The 18351-nt window shown below is 36.5% G+C and overlaps 1 protein-coding gene across 2 annotated transcripts in view; it reads right to left on the reverse strand.

The window, feature by feature from the left end:
- Positions 1-18351, reverse strand: part of LOC142354790 (5'-3' exoribonuclease 2-like) — a 110315-nt gene that overhangs the window by 66603 nt on the left and 25361 nt on the right. For both annotated transcript variants that reach the window (XM_075407165.1, XM_075407166.1), the window contains 5 exons: positions 15645-15694; positions 15529-15570; positions 14426-14617; positions 7127-7165; positions 6684-6836 (listed from right to left, as the gene is read on the reverse strand). In XM_075407165.1, coding sequence (XP_075263280.1) covers positions 6684-6836; positions 7127-7165; positions 14426-14617; positions 15529-15570; positions 15645-15694 — 476 coding nt within the window. The remainder of the gene's footprint in view (positions 1-6683; positions 6837-7126; positions 7166-14425; positions 14618-15528; positions 15571-15644; positions 15695-18351) is intronic.

Genomic DNA, 18351 nt, shown 5'->3' on the forward strand with positions numbered 1-18351 from the left:
TGCGCAGAGAAAGTATCAGCGCATACCATACAAATTTGAATGGCTACATCTGACGTCTTTAGATATTATATATTACCATTAGGATTTTAAATGAGAAATGAAATGAATTGGGCGCAATTTTCATTTTACTTTTAACAACTGCCACCTATTGAAATCATCTGCATAAAACTGTGAAAAGCAAATTTTAGGTCACACAAAAAGTTATGGGTGGAAACGTCACCCAAGAGTCAAAATGGTCGAGCTTAAGTATTTCAAAAAACAAACCGAATAACGTGGGCCAAAATGCTCTCGAACGACAGGTTGGGCAATTTAATTCCGTGAGGGCTGTAGCCTAGATAGCTCAATATGGGCGCAAAAATTCGATCAAGGAGGGGTTCGAATCCCCAAACTACGGCGGAACAAAACAGTCCAGCAAAAATTTTCCATTCAAAACATTTACGACAATTGCTTCAAGCTTCGTTCGACAGCAATTAAAAAGAACAAATGAAGGCAAGATTTAGAAAATAACTGAAACCTAAGCATTAAAAACAAACCTTGAAGCATTAATTAGACCCACTCATGTCCCATTAGTAGCCAATGAGAGCTGTCATTAATGCGACTAAAAGATAAGACAACACAATGAAAAAAACGGGCATAAATCAAAAACTGTTTTTTTTCTGTTGTAGTAGTAGTAGTAAAAGACTTGAATTACCTTTAAGAAGATGTACAGTAGAACAAATAATACTATAATCAGGTGCTGTACACAAAAATTTTATAAATAAGATAAAATTGACTGTGAAAGTAAAGAGTTAAGCTATACAAAAATGACACCTACATTTTAGATACCAAGTGCGTGTTACACAAATGTCATAATTAGACCGCGTTAAGTCCAGTAGCAGGTTGTGAATTGTGGTTTGTCGGGAAAATTTTGACTTGAAAAAATTAATACTGATATTCAGGAGATCGGCAGCGTCGTTTACTAGTCTCTCAACACGGAAAAAAGATTTTTCGGTGAGTCGTTTTCTCGATCTCGTAAGGACCAGGCGTTCCAGATTCTGCGCTCGTAAGTGAACGGATTTTTTTTTCAATTTTGAAGTAATCATCGAAACTAATGCAGTTCTTTTCATTCACTACTGCAAGAAAAAACCGAAGATCACGTTCAATGAGCTGATAACTGATCGGCAACGAATGAGACTTCTGTAAAAATTTTTCATAGTTATCACAACCGAAACACCAACGAAGTCTAAGATAATTCAAACTTTCAAGCTTCCGAAGTTCATAAATATCAGGGTACCAAGCAGGGTAACCGTACCATAACACAGAGATAACACATGCTTTATATAGATTGAATTTAACTCCAGAGGAAAGATTTGAAGGAACACTATGCTTCAAAAAACTAAGAGCTCTACAAGCTTTGACAAATTTGATCTTTAAATGAGCTCCCCACTTGAGTGAACTAGATACTTCAACACCCAGGTCGCTGACCTGCTCGAGCCAAGATAGTTCGTCCTTTCCGATAAACAAGGCATCGGTGGATGTCCTGTTGAAATGTAGGTAGCCACACTTCTGAATATTGAAAGAAAGTGAATTACAATAAGACCATAACCTAAGAGCACAAAGATCGTGTTGACCAGATTGTAAGCAAGAATCTTTTTGGAATACAAGTTTGGCATCGTCGGCAAAACAGAACAATTTTGAAAACTCAGGAACTTCATGCATGTCATCAATGTAAATCAAAAATAGAATAGGTCCCAAAACACTGCCTTGCGAGACACCACTAGAGACAGGTAAGCAATCCGACAAAATGTTACCAATTTTAACTCTTTGTTTCCTATCTTCAAGATAAGAGGAAAAAAGGACCACGAAATTCTCGTCAAAACCAAAGTTAGTCAGCTTCACGAGCAGATAGGTGTGATCGACTGAATCAAACGCTTTACAGAAGTCGAGATAAACGACAACTTGCTCTACATTTTAATAAAAGTGCAGATACAATTCATGCGAAAAGATTAAAAGCTGAGTCACAGTTGAATGTTTGGAGCGAAACCCATGTTGTCTAGTATTCAGACGATCTTTAACATTGTCATAAATGTATATAAAAAGAAACTTTTCCATAATTAACGATACCCTTGGAAAAATAGAAATGGGTCTGTAATTTTCGACGTCAGCTCCTGATCCTTTCTTAAAAATTGGTGTTATGAAAGCACATATCCATTTACAAGTATTTATAACGTAAGTAAAAATGACATAGCAAATGGGCGCTAAAGAATCAGCTGCTTTTTTTTAAATAGTTCGAGGCAAACCATCGCAGGTCGCTATCGAACTATCAGGCACTTGTAAAAGTTGCTCGTGAATATCAAGTATGCTAAACCTGACCTCCGAGAGCTTGGTTCTGTTACCAAAATTGAAATTACACAGAGACTCTTGTAATTTCAGAGACGTTTTAGTCAGAAAGACAGAATTGAAGAATTGATTGAAAAGGTTCGCTTTATCGAGATCTCTGGACGCCACTCTTCTTTTATAACAAACTTTGCTGGGAAAGGTGTTTCTACCATTCAATTTTTTCAGCAGAGCAAAGGCTTCGTTTGTCGTGAATGTTTTTACACTGTTGAGAAAAACTTGCTTATCCATTTCAATAAAAATCCCTAACTCTTCTTCAAGGGTTGCAACGTTTTGCTTCCGGCCCCGCTTGGCGGTATTTAATTTGTTCAAGCAATGCATGGTTGCCGAAGAATAGAAGAATGGAGTATTAACACGCTTTCTGCGCTTTTTAGAGAAACACTTGTCAAGAGCAGTATCTAACAACTTGTAGCATAACGAGATAAAACCGGGACGCGAACTGTGACAATCATTAGCTAGCAATTTTAATACTGCCGTGCTTTGAGCGCACTTCTCGGCATCAAACGAATGCATCGAAAAAACATTTGAGCTGTCATGAGTAATAAAACCCTCGTAAGATAAAATGACTGAATAGTGATCTGAACAGGATGATTGCCTGACCGAGAAATCCCAATTTTCAGGATGAGAACAGAAACCTATATCTAAAATGTTGCCACCTTTATGAGTGGGCTGATCTATAATTTGTGTAAAGAATAAACATTCAGTAAGAAAATCAAGAAAATTTTGCTCTTCGGAATTTAAGGAAGACACGGAGCTCCAGTCGACATTCGGATGATTGAAGTCACCCAGAACAAGCCACTGAATTGAGGCTTTCCATTCTGATTCAGGTTCATTTTCCAAGTCTCGGAAAATAGTTTGAAGCCGATTTTCAACCGCGATGGGATTGACGTAATAACGAGAACCACGTGGAGGGAGAAAAAACAGAATTATGCCAACAGAAAATTGAGGGCTTTCCATTACAAATGTACAATCAATTTCCGACTTTGACGAAAATCTGATATGGGTTGAGCTAAGAAATTTGTTTTCTACGGCAATCAAAATGCCTCCATGACAACCACTCATACGATCTGATCGCAAAACAAGCGTGTAGGAATGACCAGAGAAAATAGCCGTATCAATTATTGAGTTATCAAGTCACGTCTCGGTAAGGCAGATAATTGTAGGAGAAAAAATAGACAAAAGCTTACAAAATGCATTCTTTTTTCGCATAACAGGATGCTTTGAACATTCAGGAAAAGAATCGAAGTGGAAGAACTATCTCTCAGATTTAGTCATTTCTCGCACACGCGACCCCATCGGATTTCATAAGCCGATCCAGGATTTTCGCTCTCTCGTCTTCGTTTTTCTACTCGAAGGTTATATTATTGAATGCGTTCAGCTCTCGTGAGGTTGGGAGATATATATACATTAGACGAGTCTGGACAATCACGGAGCTTTCCAGATTTGCGCAGAAACTCCTTTCGTTTCAGTTGTTCCTTAAATTTCAGGAGAAGCTGACAACCTGTAGAAGTATTTGACTTTCGCTTGCACTCAACATCATTGACGCTGATTGTAATATTGAGTTTCTTTGCAAACTCTTAAACAAGAGCAGAGTCAGATTTAGAGGGAGATGGCTGGGTTCCTTTGCCTATCAAATTCAGTTTTTTGGCGTCCTTACGTTTCTGTTCCTGTTGGACCTCGGCAAAAAGTGTTGCACGTGTCTGCTGTTCGTTTTTAATTGAGTTCGTTACAGCCGCAGAATAGTTTTTCTCCATCTTGATTTTGTCATTTGCAGCGCAAAATCCGCAGAGAAAATTTTGAGAAAAATCGTAGCTCGATGGAACACAAACTTTAGTTTGAATGGGACAACTTTCGGTCAGGCACGTTATCCATTTCTCCATTTCTCAATAATCTCAATATTGCCTGAATTGTCCGCTTTCTTAGCTTGTCGACCCATAGCTCAAGAACTTAATAAAACGGGCTGCCACTGCTACCAGCGGCACCACGCTTAAGCAAAAAAGACGACTGTACCACTGCTACCAGCGGCACAAAAACAAACAAGCCGAAAATAAAGAAATAAAGAAATCACTGCAACCAGTGATTCTCAACGTAAACTGGCAATAAGTCTAAGATATTCAGCCGCTAGGAAGATGATTCAAGTTCACCGGTCTTCTGGTAGTCGTATATTGAATAGAAATATCTTCCGCCGGAATCTAAAATCCCAGGTAAATGGGGCTACCCAATCAAAATCCGGCCTCTAATCCTCAAGCAATAAAATCAGAGCAGAGCTGAAACAAAACTAAATAGCCTTCCGTGTGCAATTGAAGATTATTTAATAAGTTTATCACAACAATTAGGCTGTATCCCTTAGTCTCATTAATTACAGCTCTCATTTGTTCCGGATTTCGCACAAGTAAATCTAATTAATACTTCACGTTCTTGTGAACTTCCGAACCTTGCCTTCATTTGTTCATTGCCCTCCACCGAAATTTTGAAGCAAGTGTTGTAAACGTGTGCTTCTATTGATTTTCGCTCGACAATTTTGACTTTTCGAGGTTTTTGACTGATCTAAATTTTTCATTAACAATTTTAAGAAGCTGTACTCAATTCGTGGACATTCGTTTTCAAAAAAAGTGTTTACCCCTTTTTGCCCACCAAATTCCCAATGCACTTTAAAAGTAGCTTGACAATCGCGCTTCAAATTTACTCTCTTTTGCGCTCCCTTTATTACTCCAGCTCGAGTACAATTGCCACTCTCATTAAACTTCTGGTTGTCATCAAAAGTCGACAAAATTGTAAACCCATTTTAACAGCGCCCCAATACAATCCAAATCATTTGGATTGTAGAGAAAAATGAGCACCTGAATGATAGATAGTCTTTGAGAGGCCGACGGTAGCTATTAATAAATGTTAGGTAAATTTTGAACTCATTTAGAGAGTGAAGTATAATATAATCTTTGATTTAAAAACATTTATCGTACAACTCATCGTCACTGTTAAAGAGCGGAACAAATAACGTCAAGGCACACAAAAGTAGCTAAAAGTTGTTCTGAACCCAGGGTAAGATTTCATCGGTCACTAAAACTTCAGACAGAGTGCTTAGTTTGGAAGATTTCACTTAGACTAAAAGAATTGAAAACTTAATTTTTTGTCCTAAACTCAGTGTCGTGTAGGAGGTGTTTAGGAGAAAAAAATGACTTTCACTTATGTTAGTCTGAGCTCAATCTTTCAAAATAAGAAATTAAAATGCATACTTTTAAGACGAGAACTTTTCTTCGCTACTCTGTAAAAATGTACTCTGAACTTCAATTTTAAATGAAATTCTACGCTTTCGTACCCTTTGTTCTCTAAATACGTTCACCTCAGACCTCGTGCCCAGCACTTAGGCGACTAAGATTTTGTTCTAAACTATACTTGAAAAAAGCAACAAAATGTTAGTTTGAGCGTTTCAGGGTTAAATTTAAAAAAAACGCGCCTCAGACTACGAAACAAAAAACCACTAGCACCACAAAATTGGGAAAGGCATCGAAACCTCTCTAAACCTAAACTGCCCTTTAAACTATTAATTTATGCCTCCTTATTAGTTCTTACAGAACTGGACAGCGTCTTTATACCCTCATGCATTACCAGCTTATCCGGTTTCTGATGATCAAAAGGCAAATCGCTCAAAAAAGATCATGCAGGAGATCGCATTAAAAACATCATCATAGCCCAATTACTTGCAACGTCTTTTGTTACAGAGCAATTGATCTCTCAAACACTACTTCGTACTCTTTCCACTCTATACTAAACTTTACTTTACGTCAGTCCCAAGCAATAAAGCAGCTGTGATGTAAAAATGCTGTACTTCATGTGTACTCGTCGTAGATGGCACCTCACTGATGAGAATATCATTAGAGATATCAACTGTTTTACTCGACTACGGATTAACCTTTGCATATATGCGGTCTAAACAATTCAAACATAACCAACTAATGACGGAAGAAATTCACTCAAAGGACTTGCCTGGCTTTGTAGTCGGTCGCTGACGCTACAGGAAACTAACTTCTATGGGTGGTAAAGTGACTTATTGACTCCGGACTTGACTATTTTATACCGTTTTTGAGAACAATGGTTAGAGGAAAAAAAATCGGCCAAGCAAAAAACTTGCATGAAAAAACCAAATAATTGCTACAGCTTCATAATCGCATAGAAATCCAGCTCGACTTCTCATTCAAGACATCTTACTACAGGCAAAATATTGTCCCGACCATGTTATTTTAAAATAAATCATTTCTTGGAAAAATGAAACAATCAGCTGAGCTATTTCTGTAATTTGAAGAACTTACTAGAGTTTTCCTGAATTGAATATCTGAAGCAGGCACGTGGAACTTAGTGGAGTAGTATCTGTCCTTCCAGCCATCCTGGTGCAATTTGACCTCATCGTTTTCATCCTCACTGTCCTCCTGTTCTGCTTGTTCTCTCGTTCTTTTTGCTCCTCTCTTGAACAAAAACGAATACACAATACGTCATTCGATAGCTGCTATCGATACAATAAAATGGAAGCATTCAAATAAAAGAGAAAGAGAGCGCTTAAAAGTGTTCTGATTCGGTTTGCACTTTTTTCAGATCAGATTATTCTGGATAATGATCTTGATACCAATACCTTATCTGAGTAATCTGATAACCTGAATCTGATAACATGATCTTGTTTTACAGTTGATTCAATTATAAATAGTTCTATATTTTAACATACCAATATATTGCATTAGTAAAAAGTAGTTTAACTCACATTTTCGGGTCCACCAAACCGATTGTTCATGTCCTGTTCCTGAAACATTAATCATCGCCTGCTAAATGCTGCAGCAAGTACTAACAGCGCATAGTTATCACAAAAACCACCAATAAAACTAATTCATACCAAAAAGCTAAAAAAAACATCCGATGAACGGCAAACAAGCGATTTTTATACTGTCAATAAATTAATCATCTTCAAATGGCAGCCCAAAAGTAACCAAGTAATGTCGGACGAATTGCTCTCAAACAACAGACGGACGGGTTTTCGCTTGCTTCGGTATAAAGTCACTAAGCGACTGCACAGCATTTTAATGCCCAAGGATTTACCTGAGAAAAGCTGGTAAATCCTTGGGCATTTTCACTTTTCTTTTCACTTTACTTTTTGTTGTCAAATGCTACAGAGTTAGTTCAACCGCGTAAAATCATGGGTACGAATGATTTACAACATAATCTACTAGCGTCCAACGAATTGCTCTCGAAAGACAAGCAAAAGACAATTCTAAATTATAAACTCAAAGACAATTCTCCTGCTATGGTCAGGGGCACGAGATGGAGAGAAGTGGAGGAGGAAGGGGATGAGGATAAGGTCACTAGCAGGGCCAATAAGTTTACTAGAAGGCTTCAAATGATGTTACTAGAGCTTATTGTACACCAATACAAAGAACTAAGTAAATGGCAAATTTTCGCTCATCTTTCAAAATATAAACCATTGAGGTCAGCTGCCAAAAATTGTGACTGATAGAGCATAACAGAGAACTTAAAATTGAAGACGATAATGACCAAAACGTCACTTGAAAAGTCAGATAGGCCGAGAAACAATTTTGCATTAGAATACATGCAGTAATCAAAAAAATCAGTAAAAATCAATTATTCAAGAACAACAAAATCCCACAAGCAAAAAATCAGAAAATACGGTCGAACAAAAAGTCATGTTATTAGTGCTTATGACAAATCTACAATTCAACCCTAACCCCAATTTAGGTTAGCAGCTTCAAAGGTTGGAATATTGCCGTCAGATTGCCGAAATTTCAAATAGCAAAAAAAGTGATGTAGAACTTACAAAGTTTTGAGTTGTGATGAAAGAAACACTTTCCCAAAAACTGAAATTTAAATTTTTAATCTCTGAAAGTGAATATTCTAACCTTTATTGAATTTTAGTGTTGAATTTTGCCCAAAAGGGTTTCACAAATCACATCAAGCACCGACGAAATTCTTTTGAGAGCTGCAGCGTGAAAATAATACAGACCCGGCAGATTGCCGGAGAAAAGCCGCCGTTGATTCCAATAAGCAAGTTTGGGATTGAAAGAATAGAAGATCTTGAAAAAAAAGATTTTTGTACAAAAACATTTTTAAGTCCGATTTATTTTGATGGCATTTCGTAGTTGAACATACTTCTGTTTCTTAGAGACAGGCTACAGGGGCTACTATCAATACCAATAAGCATTAGAGATGGTAACTAAGACTTATAGGAATGGCGTTCAAATAGCGGGAATCTAAAATTGGGCTTTATAGGTTTATCCCGTTTATATTTCTGACTTCAATTTTTAATACTGACTCTGTTCATTTTGAATTGCTTTGCTGAGCAACTGATGTTCAAAATCACTTTCAGCAGAATGAGAGAAGAGATAAACCAGCCTAGAGACGTCAAAAAGCTTTCACGCAAAATGTTGAAAAAGCGGCAAAATGAGGTAAAGCGAAACATTTTTTGTTCGACAAGTAAAAAAACATAGCAGGACAAGTCCTGACGTACAATTCCAAGAATTCTTATTGACTAAACAAAAAATGACCTACAACGGATTATGAGTGAATTGAGGAAACCATTTTTAAAAACATCAGATAAAAAAACCAGAAAAATCAATGTCAAAATGCCGCATGTGAACAAAAAAACGCTAGCGAGAAGTGGAAATTTGGATCAAACTAAAAAACTAGGCCTTGAATGAACTCTGAATGGATTGTGAAAACCATTTAGAAAAAAAATCCGAGCCAAAAAATTGAAAAAACAGTAAAAATCAGTGAAATTGCCGCGTGTGAACAAAAAACCACTAGCGAGAAAGCGAATTTTGTTCAAACACCGTTTTCTCACTCTATTTTAAAATTAGAGCGAAAAACATTCACGCCGCAAAAACATTCGCTCCACTTCCTGTTTCGGCGTGACCAAAATAACTTCTCCAAATTGACTTCAAAAATCAAGAAAATGTGTGAACAGATCTCAAAAAAAACATAGCTGACAAATTGTCAGAAAATAGCCGCAATAGCTTCATAGATCTGTCGTCTCGAAAAGAAGGTAAAAAAGACATTAAGAATCTGTATAACTTATTGCTGTTTCCATTTGCTGCTCTTAAATAACCTTCAATTAGAGTGACACGCACTCATTTGACCTCATATCTTTGAATTTAAGCAAAGAAAAGTCAATTTCAGAGTGAGGAAGTCAATTTTAAGAGAGGTAAGTCACGTGTGACCAAAAATTCAATCACGCAAATGAACAAAAAAAAACTAGCTCCACTAAGAGTGAAAAATGACGTTACGCACGCAATTCAGTTGAAATTGCATAAACGAATGAACAAAAAGCAGATTTGAACTGTTTGTGACGTCATATGGTCGTAACCAAAATCTTGACGACGAAATAAATAAAACCAAGAGAAGGCCAATAATAGTCTCACCTATCGCTTCGCGGCTATTAAAAAAGAAAAGACACCCCCCCCCCCAATACAATTCAAATTCTTTTAATTGTAAAAAATTAGGAGCGCTATAATAGCCGGTTGAGATGAGGGCGGCTATTAAACATAGCCGCCAAATTGCCGGAAAATAGCCAACGGTGACGCGCTTGACGCACATTGGGAGTGAAACAGAGAAAGAAAAAAGTAAGAGATGGAAATTACACTTAATTCAGCTTTTAAACTGAGAGCTATAAAGCATAATACTAATGCCAGCTAGCAATCGCTTTAATGAACTTCGCCAACCTAATGCATTCTGACTTAATGACCGGGCTTTATATGTCTATCCCGTTCTTTTGATTTTGCTCTTTTGACTTTAACCAGATTCACTATATTACGTAATTCAATACGCGAAAGAATATAAAATCCATTCAGATGAAACAATGAGTGAATTAAGTTAGAAGTCACGCGTTAAAACGGTAACTTATGTAAAACAAAAAATGCGATCAAAAGGTAAAGCGATTTTTTAAAAAAGGAGAGCGCCTAAATAATAGCCGTTGATAGGCTGACGACGGCTATTAAACATAACGTCCGACGAATTGAGGACGAAATTCGGACGAAAAATGAGACGAACATCGGTATTACAAAACGAAGCCCAGCATTAAAGAAGACCAGCAGGACTTCGTTTGGGAGCAATTAAAAAAAGGCTTCAACAACAGAAGCCGGAAAACTGAATAAAAATAATTCAAAGAAGCCATTCATTTTCAATTAGAAAACCCGAAAAACTATGCCGCAAAAACATAGCCTGCAGATTGCCGGAAAATAGCCGCGATAGAAGCTTGGGGCCTTCCATGAATTGAAACAACTAAAGAAATTAGACGGACAGAAAGACCACCAGTCCTTTAATAGACCACTAGACTTTTGGTTAGCTTTGGACTGTCATTATTTAAGACACATAAGCTCTAAAATGAGAAAGACCTAATAGGGCTTTTCAAAATTATGATCTTTTCCGTTTGTGCCTCCTCAGATTAGTGCGCGCGTATATTTTGCACCCCTCAGATGCACGTGCAATATTTTTTACATAATGACTTACTATGTAACGGCACGTGCATAGTATTCGAAATCAAAAACTCAGACTCTAATAATCAAGAATTAAGGCATATATGTTTGGCACTATTTATATGCACACCATTGACCTTTAATAAGTAAATGCTCATAAAATTTACAACTCCATAAGTGAGTTCAGAAGTCATTTTTTTGAGTGAGGTAAGTCATTGAAAAAGTCAATTCCAAGAAGTCAGATTAAGACGAATCAAAAATCTTTTAGACGAAGTAAAAAAACATAGCAGGACAAGTCCTGAAATACAATTCAAAGAATTGAATGAGAAACTCAGACGTACTCTACTTGACCAGCAGATCAATTAAGAATGCCAGCCAGAACACAAACAAAATCATCAAAAAATTGAGGAACTAAAAGAATCAAAACTAAACAAAAATATACTCATTACTAAAACTCTTGAAGCTTATAAAACTAAGGCAAAATTTTTTTCCTTTAAAAATACCTATTTCATAAATATGTTCAGAACCAATTTTTGTTCCTGAAATCGGTCCAGTATATCTGCAAGACCTGAAAAATATTCATTGACACTTAAAAACAATTGCAAACTATAAGGAAACATTGCTGAAAATCGCGATATAAATATCTTCAGAATAATTTCTGTGTCTCTAGAGGCTATCCAGTAACCCAATTCCAAGCTTTATAAAAAAGATCATTGGCTCATAGATCGATAGGCAAAAATTTTTAGAAAAAAATTCAAACATCAAAAAAAGAGAAAATCGTTGAATTAAAATGTTGAAAGCCATTCAATTGCCCTCTAGCAACTATTTAATAACATATTATCAAAAACTATTTAATATCATATTATCAAACCCCGGATGAGGTTACCTGGCAACTGAGGCAAGAAAAAAATAAATAAAATACAAATGTTTGAAAAAACTTGAAAAAAACTTGAAACTTGAACAGAAATTTTATCCAAAAAACTTCTGAAGTCGAAGCTTAAATTGTTGAAAACAGATCACTTGAAACTATAAACCATGCAGTAACTTTTTGTCAGAACGTGGAATTTGTTTTCTTGCACTTGAGAATGGACGAATATCAAAAACTGACAAAAACTTTAGGAAGCCTTAAAAAAATTGCAAAATTTATCAAAAAATACTAAAATTCGAGACAAAAGTTAAAAACTATTGCATTGTTACTAGAAACTATGCAGTGCCCTCTAGAAACTATTAACAAACCTGAAAGGAAAATGCCTGGTCCCTGAAGCTGGAAAAACTCAAAAATCATGAAAATTTTCAAAAACCTGAAAAAAATGTGAACTTTGTCAAAAAAAATTGCTAAAACTTGTGATTTTCAAAATTGAAACAAATTCCATGGCAACTAAAAATTTTTCAATAACTTATTATCCAGCCCCTGATGAGGTTTTCTGGCCCCTGGTACAACTTGAATAATGACAATAAATGTCAAAAAAAATGAAACAAATCGCAAGTTTTGTCATAAAATGCTAAAATTCATGATGTGAAAAGGTTTAAAGCCATTCAATTGCCACTAGAAACTATGCAGTAATCGTCAAACCCTTTATCAAACACTAGAGGAGGTTTCTTGAAACCTAGGGCTAAAAAATGACAAAAAATTTCAAAAAACCTGAAAAAAATTGCAAAAAGTAGTATCATTTTGAGTGTTTGTGTTTGTAGTACCAAAACATATAGCTCATAAAAAGGTCATAACACGCAATTTTGTCTCACAAAAGGCCTTCATCAACTTTTAAAAACTTCAACCTAAGACTCATCAAAACAAAAAATTACAAAAAACATGAAAAATTGCACCATTTTGAGCCCTAAAAATGACCTTTTAACCTTAAATTAAGGCCATCCCAGCAGCTGCACCACTAAAAGCACTTGAAGGACTACTAAAGCCCACTTTAGGCCTCTAATGAAACTTGATGCCCGCTGGGCTTTAGCTGCTTATCCCGTTTTTAAAGATCAAAGTCATTGAAAAATGTGCGAACACATCTTAAGAAAAAAACACAGCGCACCAAAACAATTCAAATTCTTTGAATTGTAAAAAAAAATTAGGAGCGCTATAATAGCCGCCTGGAATTGAGGACGCGGCTATTAATGACTACTAATGGATTTTACAAACCCCTTAGAAAATCCGATCAAAAACAGTGAGAATTTTTTTCGTTTTTTTGACCCAGAATTAACTAAAATAACTAAACCACTCATCTTTACGTTACATTCTCTGCTTGTTCTGAGCTTCTTTTTGTTCTGAGCATTTACTTCACCAAACATACTTTGTCTTTAGAGCTCATTTTAACATTTTTTTGGTAATTTTTATGTCCAGACCAAATCTAGTCCAGCAGACATTTTTTGTCTAGTTTCAATGGAGGCCAACTAGCAGTTCTGCGAGCTACCATTACCTCACCACTACAACCCAGTCTACTTTCAGATGCGGCGAGGAGATCTGGTATCGCTTTAGTAGCTGCCAAGGACAGAAAAAAGACCATTATTCACAACAACTCAATGCAACGGACGTCCAGCTCGTTCCACTAGCTTTTGAACTATTTCGGAGTTTCTCAGAGATTGTTCTGGAAACATTTAAACAGTTAGCTGTACTTTCAGATAGCCGAAGCTTCCGACTTGTAGCGTTGCCAATAGCTTACAATCGTTAGGCTCAGTTTATTTCACTTTGCGCAATGCGAGGCATGTCACGACGCTAATAGCCACTGATTCTCAAGAGATATTGAAATACTGGAAATAATGAAATGATTAAGAAATATATTGTTGCTGTTGTAAAGTCTTTACAGCAAAGCTGGTGGGCATTTATCCCATACATTCAGTTTAGAAAATTGTCCACTTTTCTCTGCGGTTTTGGCAGTCACATGCGAGCTGCCAGGTGATGATGTTGTTTTTGTTGAATTTCGTTTCCACGAATTTCCAGAGGAGCTGTACAATTCGTTTCTTGAGTCCAGTCGATGTTGACATCTCCGGAGTTTTTACGCACTCACAATTGGTAGGGCGTAATTTCATCAAATTTTTCAATCAATGAGATGAGACTTTGTTAGAGACCTTTTCTTGTTCTTGTTGATTAACCCATTAAGCGGGGAGATCCAACTAAAAAAACCTCGACGAAAACAACGACGATTGATCGATGAGTGACTTTATGTCACACAATGTCAGACGGCTAAGAGATATGAATGAGGACAAATACCTGACATGCATTAATTGCTCAATGAACTGTTTAATTTTAACTTGGATTTAATAAATGACAATAACTTCTCAAACAGGACCACGCTTAACTGTTTTCTCATTATACTTGAAAACTAGAGTATAATAGTTGAAAATCGCAGAACCACTCACTTTTCCGCTCCACTTAGCGCTTTGTCGTGATTAAAATCGCCACTCGAGAAATTAAATAGCTAAGATGACACACGATCAAGTAAAAAACCGCACAAAGAGAAGACTAACAGGACCCAAATAACAGATAAAAACTTGAGAGGAATTTCAAATTAGACTGAAAGAAACCTTGTCTCACATAAATTTTTGAAAAAATGGTAGAAGAAAATCTAATAATTCGTGAATACCTTCTTATTGGCCATGAACTGTCTTTGCTCGTGCTGCATGGACTGCATTCTGGCCTCAGCAATAGCTTGTCTTGGGTTCACTACAGGGTCCGAGTGCCCTCCCCGGCCTCCTTTGTTTATCGGCTGTGGGCCCAACTGGCCTCTGAGGTGATACGCGGGACTGAAGCCACCTCGGCCCGATTTCGCCGCCGCCTGTTAATATTTCAAACCTGTCAAGCCAAGGCGTTTTTGAAAGCCAGATGCTAATTATTATATAGCACTTTACACGTGATATACTACAAAAACGTGCTCGTGGGAGGGGATGGGGGGGGGGGCTGAAAGTTATGCTTACTCGGATTCAGGAGTGAGAAAGGGGAAAATGCAATAATTTGTTTACTTATTTACAACTGCTTAACTATTTCAACTAATCCTGACTTAAATAGGCACCAATCTACTCTAAATTAAGCAGAAAGTTTAGCTTGCGGAAAATCACTCAAGTGATATTAATAGCTTGCGTGATTTGTATCCGTTAATTTAGCACTGTGCTCAGAAGCTTCCAGCAGACCAGAATCAAACTTGCTTGCGGTTAGATTACACTATTTATTGTCGACAATTATTACTAACGTCTTTTCTGTGTGTACTACAGGTCTTGTGTCACTCGATGCTTCGAAAAGTAGTAGTATACTTTTAAACATAAAGCATTGATATTGGAACCGCTTTATCATCTAGTACAAGAGGTCATACCCAAAAATTATAATTCCGCCTTTCGAGGGTGCGACAATACGACTCCTTGCTTTCCCTGACGCGTTTGTCGGGAAAACGCGAGTGTCAAAAAGCAGGAACCGAATGTGCTATATTTGCGGGATTTTGGGCCGTTTCATTTTTGATACATAATTGAATAGTATTTTCGAACAACTGATTTATTAGACAGTTTTGCTAGTACTTCAATAATCTATAAGGATCCGTAGACCTGTATTTCATCAGCACTTTCAAGGACCGCTTAATTGAGCAACTTGAATTCTTAAAACACCAGTAAAAAAATTTACACCACGTAGGTAAAAGGCAGGAAATAACTAGCACACATCTACGAAAAAAATCATTAAGTCCTGGCAACTATAACTAACCTGCTCAGCTTTCTGTCGTTTCTCCTTCTCTTTGAAAAATTTCTGAAACACGAGAACAATTTCATTTATGAAACACCAACAATACATTTCCAATATTTCACGAACGTTAAGCATACTTCTCTTTCGGCCCTCTTTTTGAAAATTTCATCTTCCATTTCACCCAACGCTGAAATAATACAGTTTTTCCATATTTGCAGTTTAATGCCTCTGATTTCACGATAACTGTTCCTAAACTCAAATTAAAATAGGTGCAAGCTCAAAAATCTGGAAAATGAACTTTATAAATAACATCTGTCGCTAGGCAAAGAAAGTTCGCGTCATGTTATGACTAAACCCAGCTGATTGCCGGAAAAAGCCGCCAATGATTCCCCTAAGACTACTCTTGTCTCCTAATGAGAGTATACAGTGGCTAATATCATCACAAAAACATTAGAGATATTAACTAAGACTTATAAGAACGAAGTTCAAGTAGCAGGCATCGAAAATTATGCTTTAGTGGTTTATCCCGTTTCTATTTTCGATTTCCTTTTTCGATACTGACTCTGTTGATTGTTTTGCTGGCTGTTCAAAAGCAATTTGAAAATAATGACAGAAGACTGAAACTAGCTTAGAGAAGTAAAAGAGTTCACGCAAAATGTTGAACAATTTGTGAACTAAGGTAAAACGAACCAAAATTTTGTTTGAAAAACGTTGCAGGAAAAGTCCTCAATTTTAATCCAAGGAATTCAACAAATTCCAGACCTGATTATCAGCGTCATAAGGAACAGCCTTCCATAGTCCAAAGAGCATATATCAAAAAACCTTCAAACACGTATGAAAGTAATATTAAAAACCTACATCCTATTTTTAGGAAAAATAGTGTTCTCAAAGTCAATAAGGCCAAAGTCAGCATATTAAGTAAGTGTACCTATGAACTTCAAACAGAAAACACCAGCTTTGTTTAATAAATGAGAGGCAAAAAAGACAAAAACTTTGGCGAAATTCGAAGTTCACTGAAGACTTTGAAAAAAGTACCAGCGCATAATCATTACTTACTAAAAATTATTATTATTGGTTTAAGCACCATTTAAAATCTCAACAGGGCCTGAAAATTAAAACAGATAAATTTTGAGTTTTCGCCTGCATAAAACTTCAGATGGTATCAGTTTCATATCAAATGAGAATTTATTCCACTCAACAGCGACAGCATGCAAGAACGAACGTCTTCCAAAGTAGGAGCGAAATTTGGGAACAAGTTACTTGTAAAAAAAATTGAGACCTCGTAAACATTGTGTTTCGTTTCATTAGTTCCGATAAATATAGTGGGAGTTTGCTAGGCTGATGTATAAAGCGATGCGCATACAATAGGATTTTGAACACATTGCGCTGCTTAATTGGCAACCCGTGCAGCTGCTTCAGGTACGACGAGGTTGGCGTTGAAGGTGACAATCGAAAGATCAAACGCGCGGCAGAGTTCATTATTCGCTGTAGTTTTGTTAACAAAAAGTTTGGCAGACCATAAAGATAATTACAGTAGTCAACACGTGATAAAAGCAGACAAAAACATTTCTAAATAAAAACCAAGGTATTGCGTAGCAACAATCAAACACTCCGTAAACTTTTGTTAAAAGCCAATTCAAAAATCATTAACTGCAAACTGGAACCATTAAAAAGATCCTATTTTCTCTCAAAAGAGAACAAATCTTGAGAGATCAAAACCTGTCAAAATTGAAAATAGGAAACTATGAACCAGACAGCTTAACAAGCACGGTCAAAGCTCAAAAAGAACAACTTTTTTGAAAACAATGATCTAAAGAACGGTATCTACTATCTTAAAAACATAATAGCATCAACTTTGTTTCATCAGAAAGCCGATGCCAACTGTGATTACTAAAACAGAAACAGCAAGCAGACGGATCCAGAGAAAATTAATGATAGTTTTTAACAGATGTCCAACTTCTACTAAACGTGATACAATAGATGAAAACAAAACCATATCTAACTAAACCTGATTCGAGGGACAAGGAGAACCGTGTTTACCAAGTAGCGGGCATCTAAAATTAGGGTTTAAGCAGTTTCAATTTTTATCCCGTTTCTATTTTTGATTCCGTTTTTTGATACTGGTTGTTTATTTCGGATTGCATTTCTGAGCAACTGTTGCTAAAAAGCACTTAGAGCAGAAGGAGCAAACAATGGTATTAGCCTAGAGAAGTCAAGAAAATTTTACGCAAATGTCGAAAAAGTGGCAAAATGAAGTAAAGCAAAACAAATTTAAATTCGACGAAGTAAGAAATAGGGGCACAATAATAGCCCGGTGAGAAGACGAGGGCGGCTACAAAAACATACCCGGCAGATTGCCGGAAAATAGCCGCCGTTGATTCCAATAAGCATTATTGGGATTGAAAGAATAGAAGATATTGAAAAAAAAAAGATTTTTGTACAAAAACATTTTTTAAGTTCGATTTATTTTGATGGCATTTCGTAGTTGAAGATAACGTACTTCTGTTTCTTAGAGAGAGGCTACAGGGGCTACTATCAATACCAATAAGCATTAGAGATGGTAACTAAGACTTATAGGAACGACGTTCAAATAGCGGGCATCTAAAATTGGGCTTTATGGGTTTATCCCGTTTCTACTTCTGACTTCAATTTTTTATACTGACTCTGTTCATTTTGAATTGCTTTGCTGAGCAACTGGTGTTCAAAATCACTTTTAGCAGAATGAGAGAAGAGAGAAACTAGTCTAGAGAAGTCAAAAAGATATCACGCAAAATGTTGAAAAAGCGGCAAAATGAGGTAAAGCGAAAAATTTTTTTATTCGACGAAGTAAAAAAAAAAATAGGA

Source organism: Convolutriloba macropyga (assembly GCF_964194025.1).
Source record: "Convolutriloba macropyga chromosome 13 unlocalized genomic scaffold, txConMacr16.3 SUPER_13_unloc_1, whole genome shotgun sequence".
Lineage (NCBI taxonomy): Eukaryota > Metazoa > Xenacoelomorpha > Acoela > Convolutidae > Convolutriloba > Convolutriloba macropyga.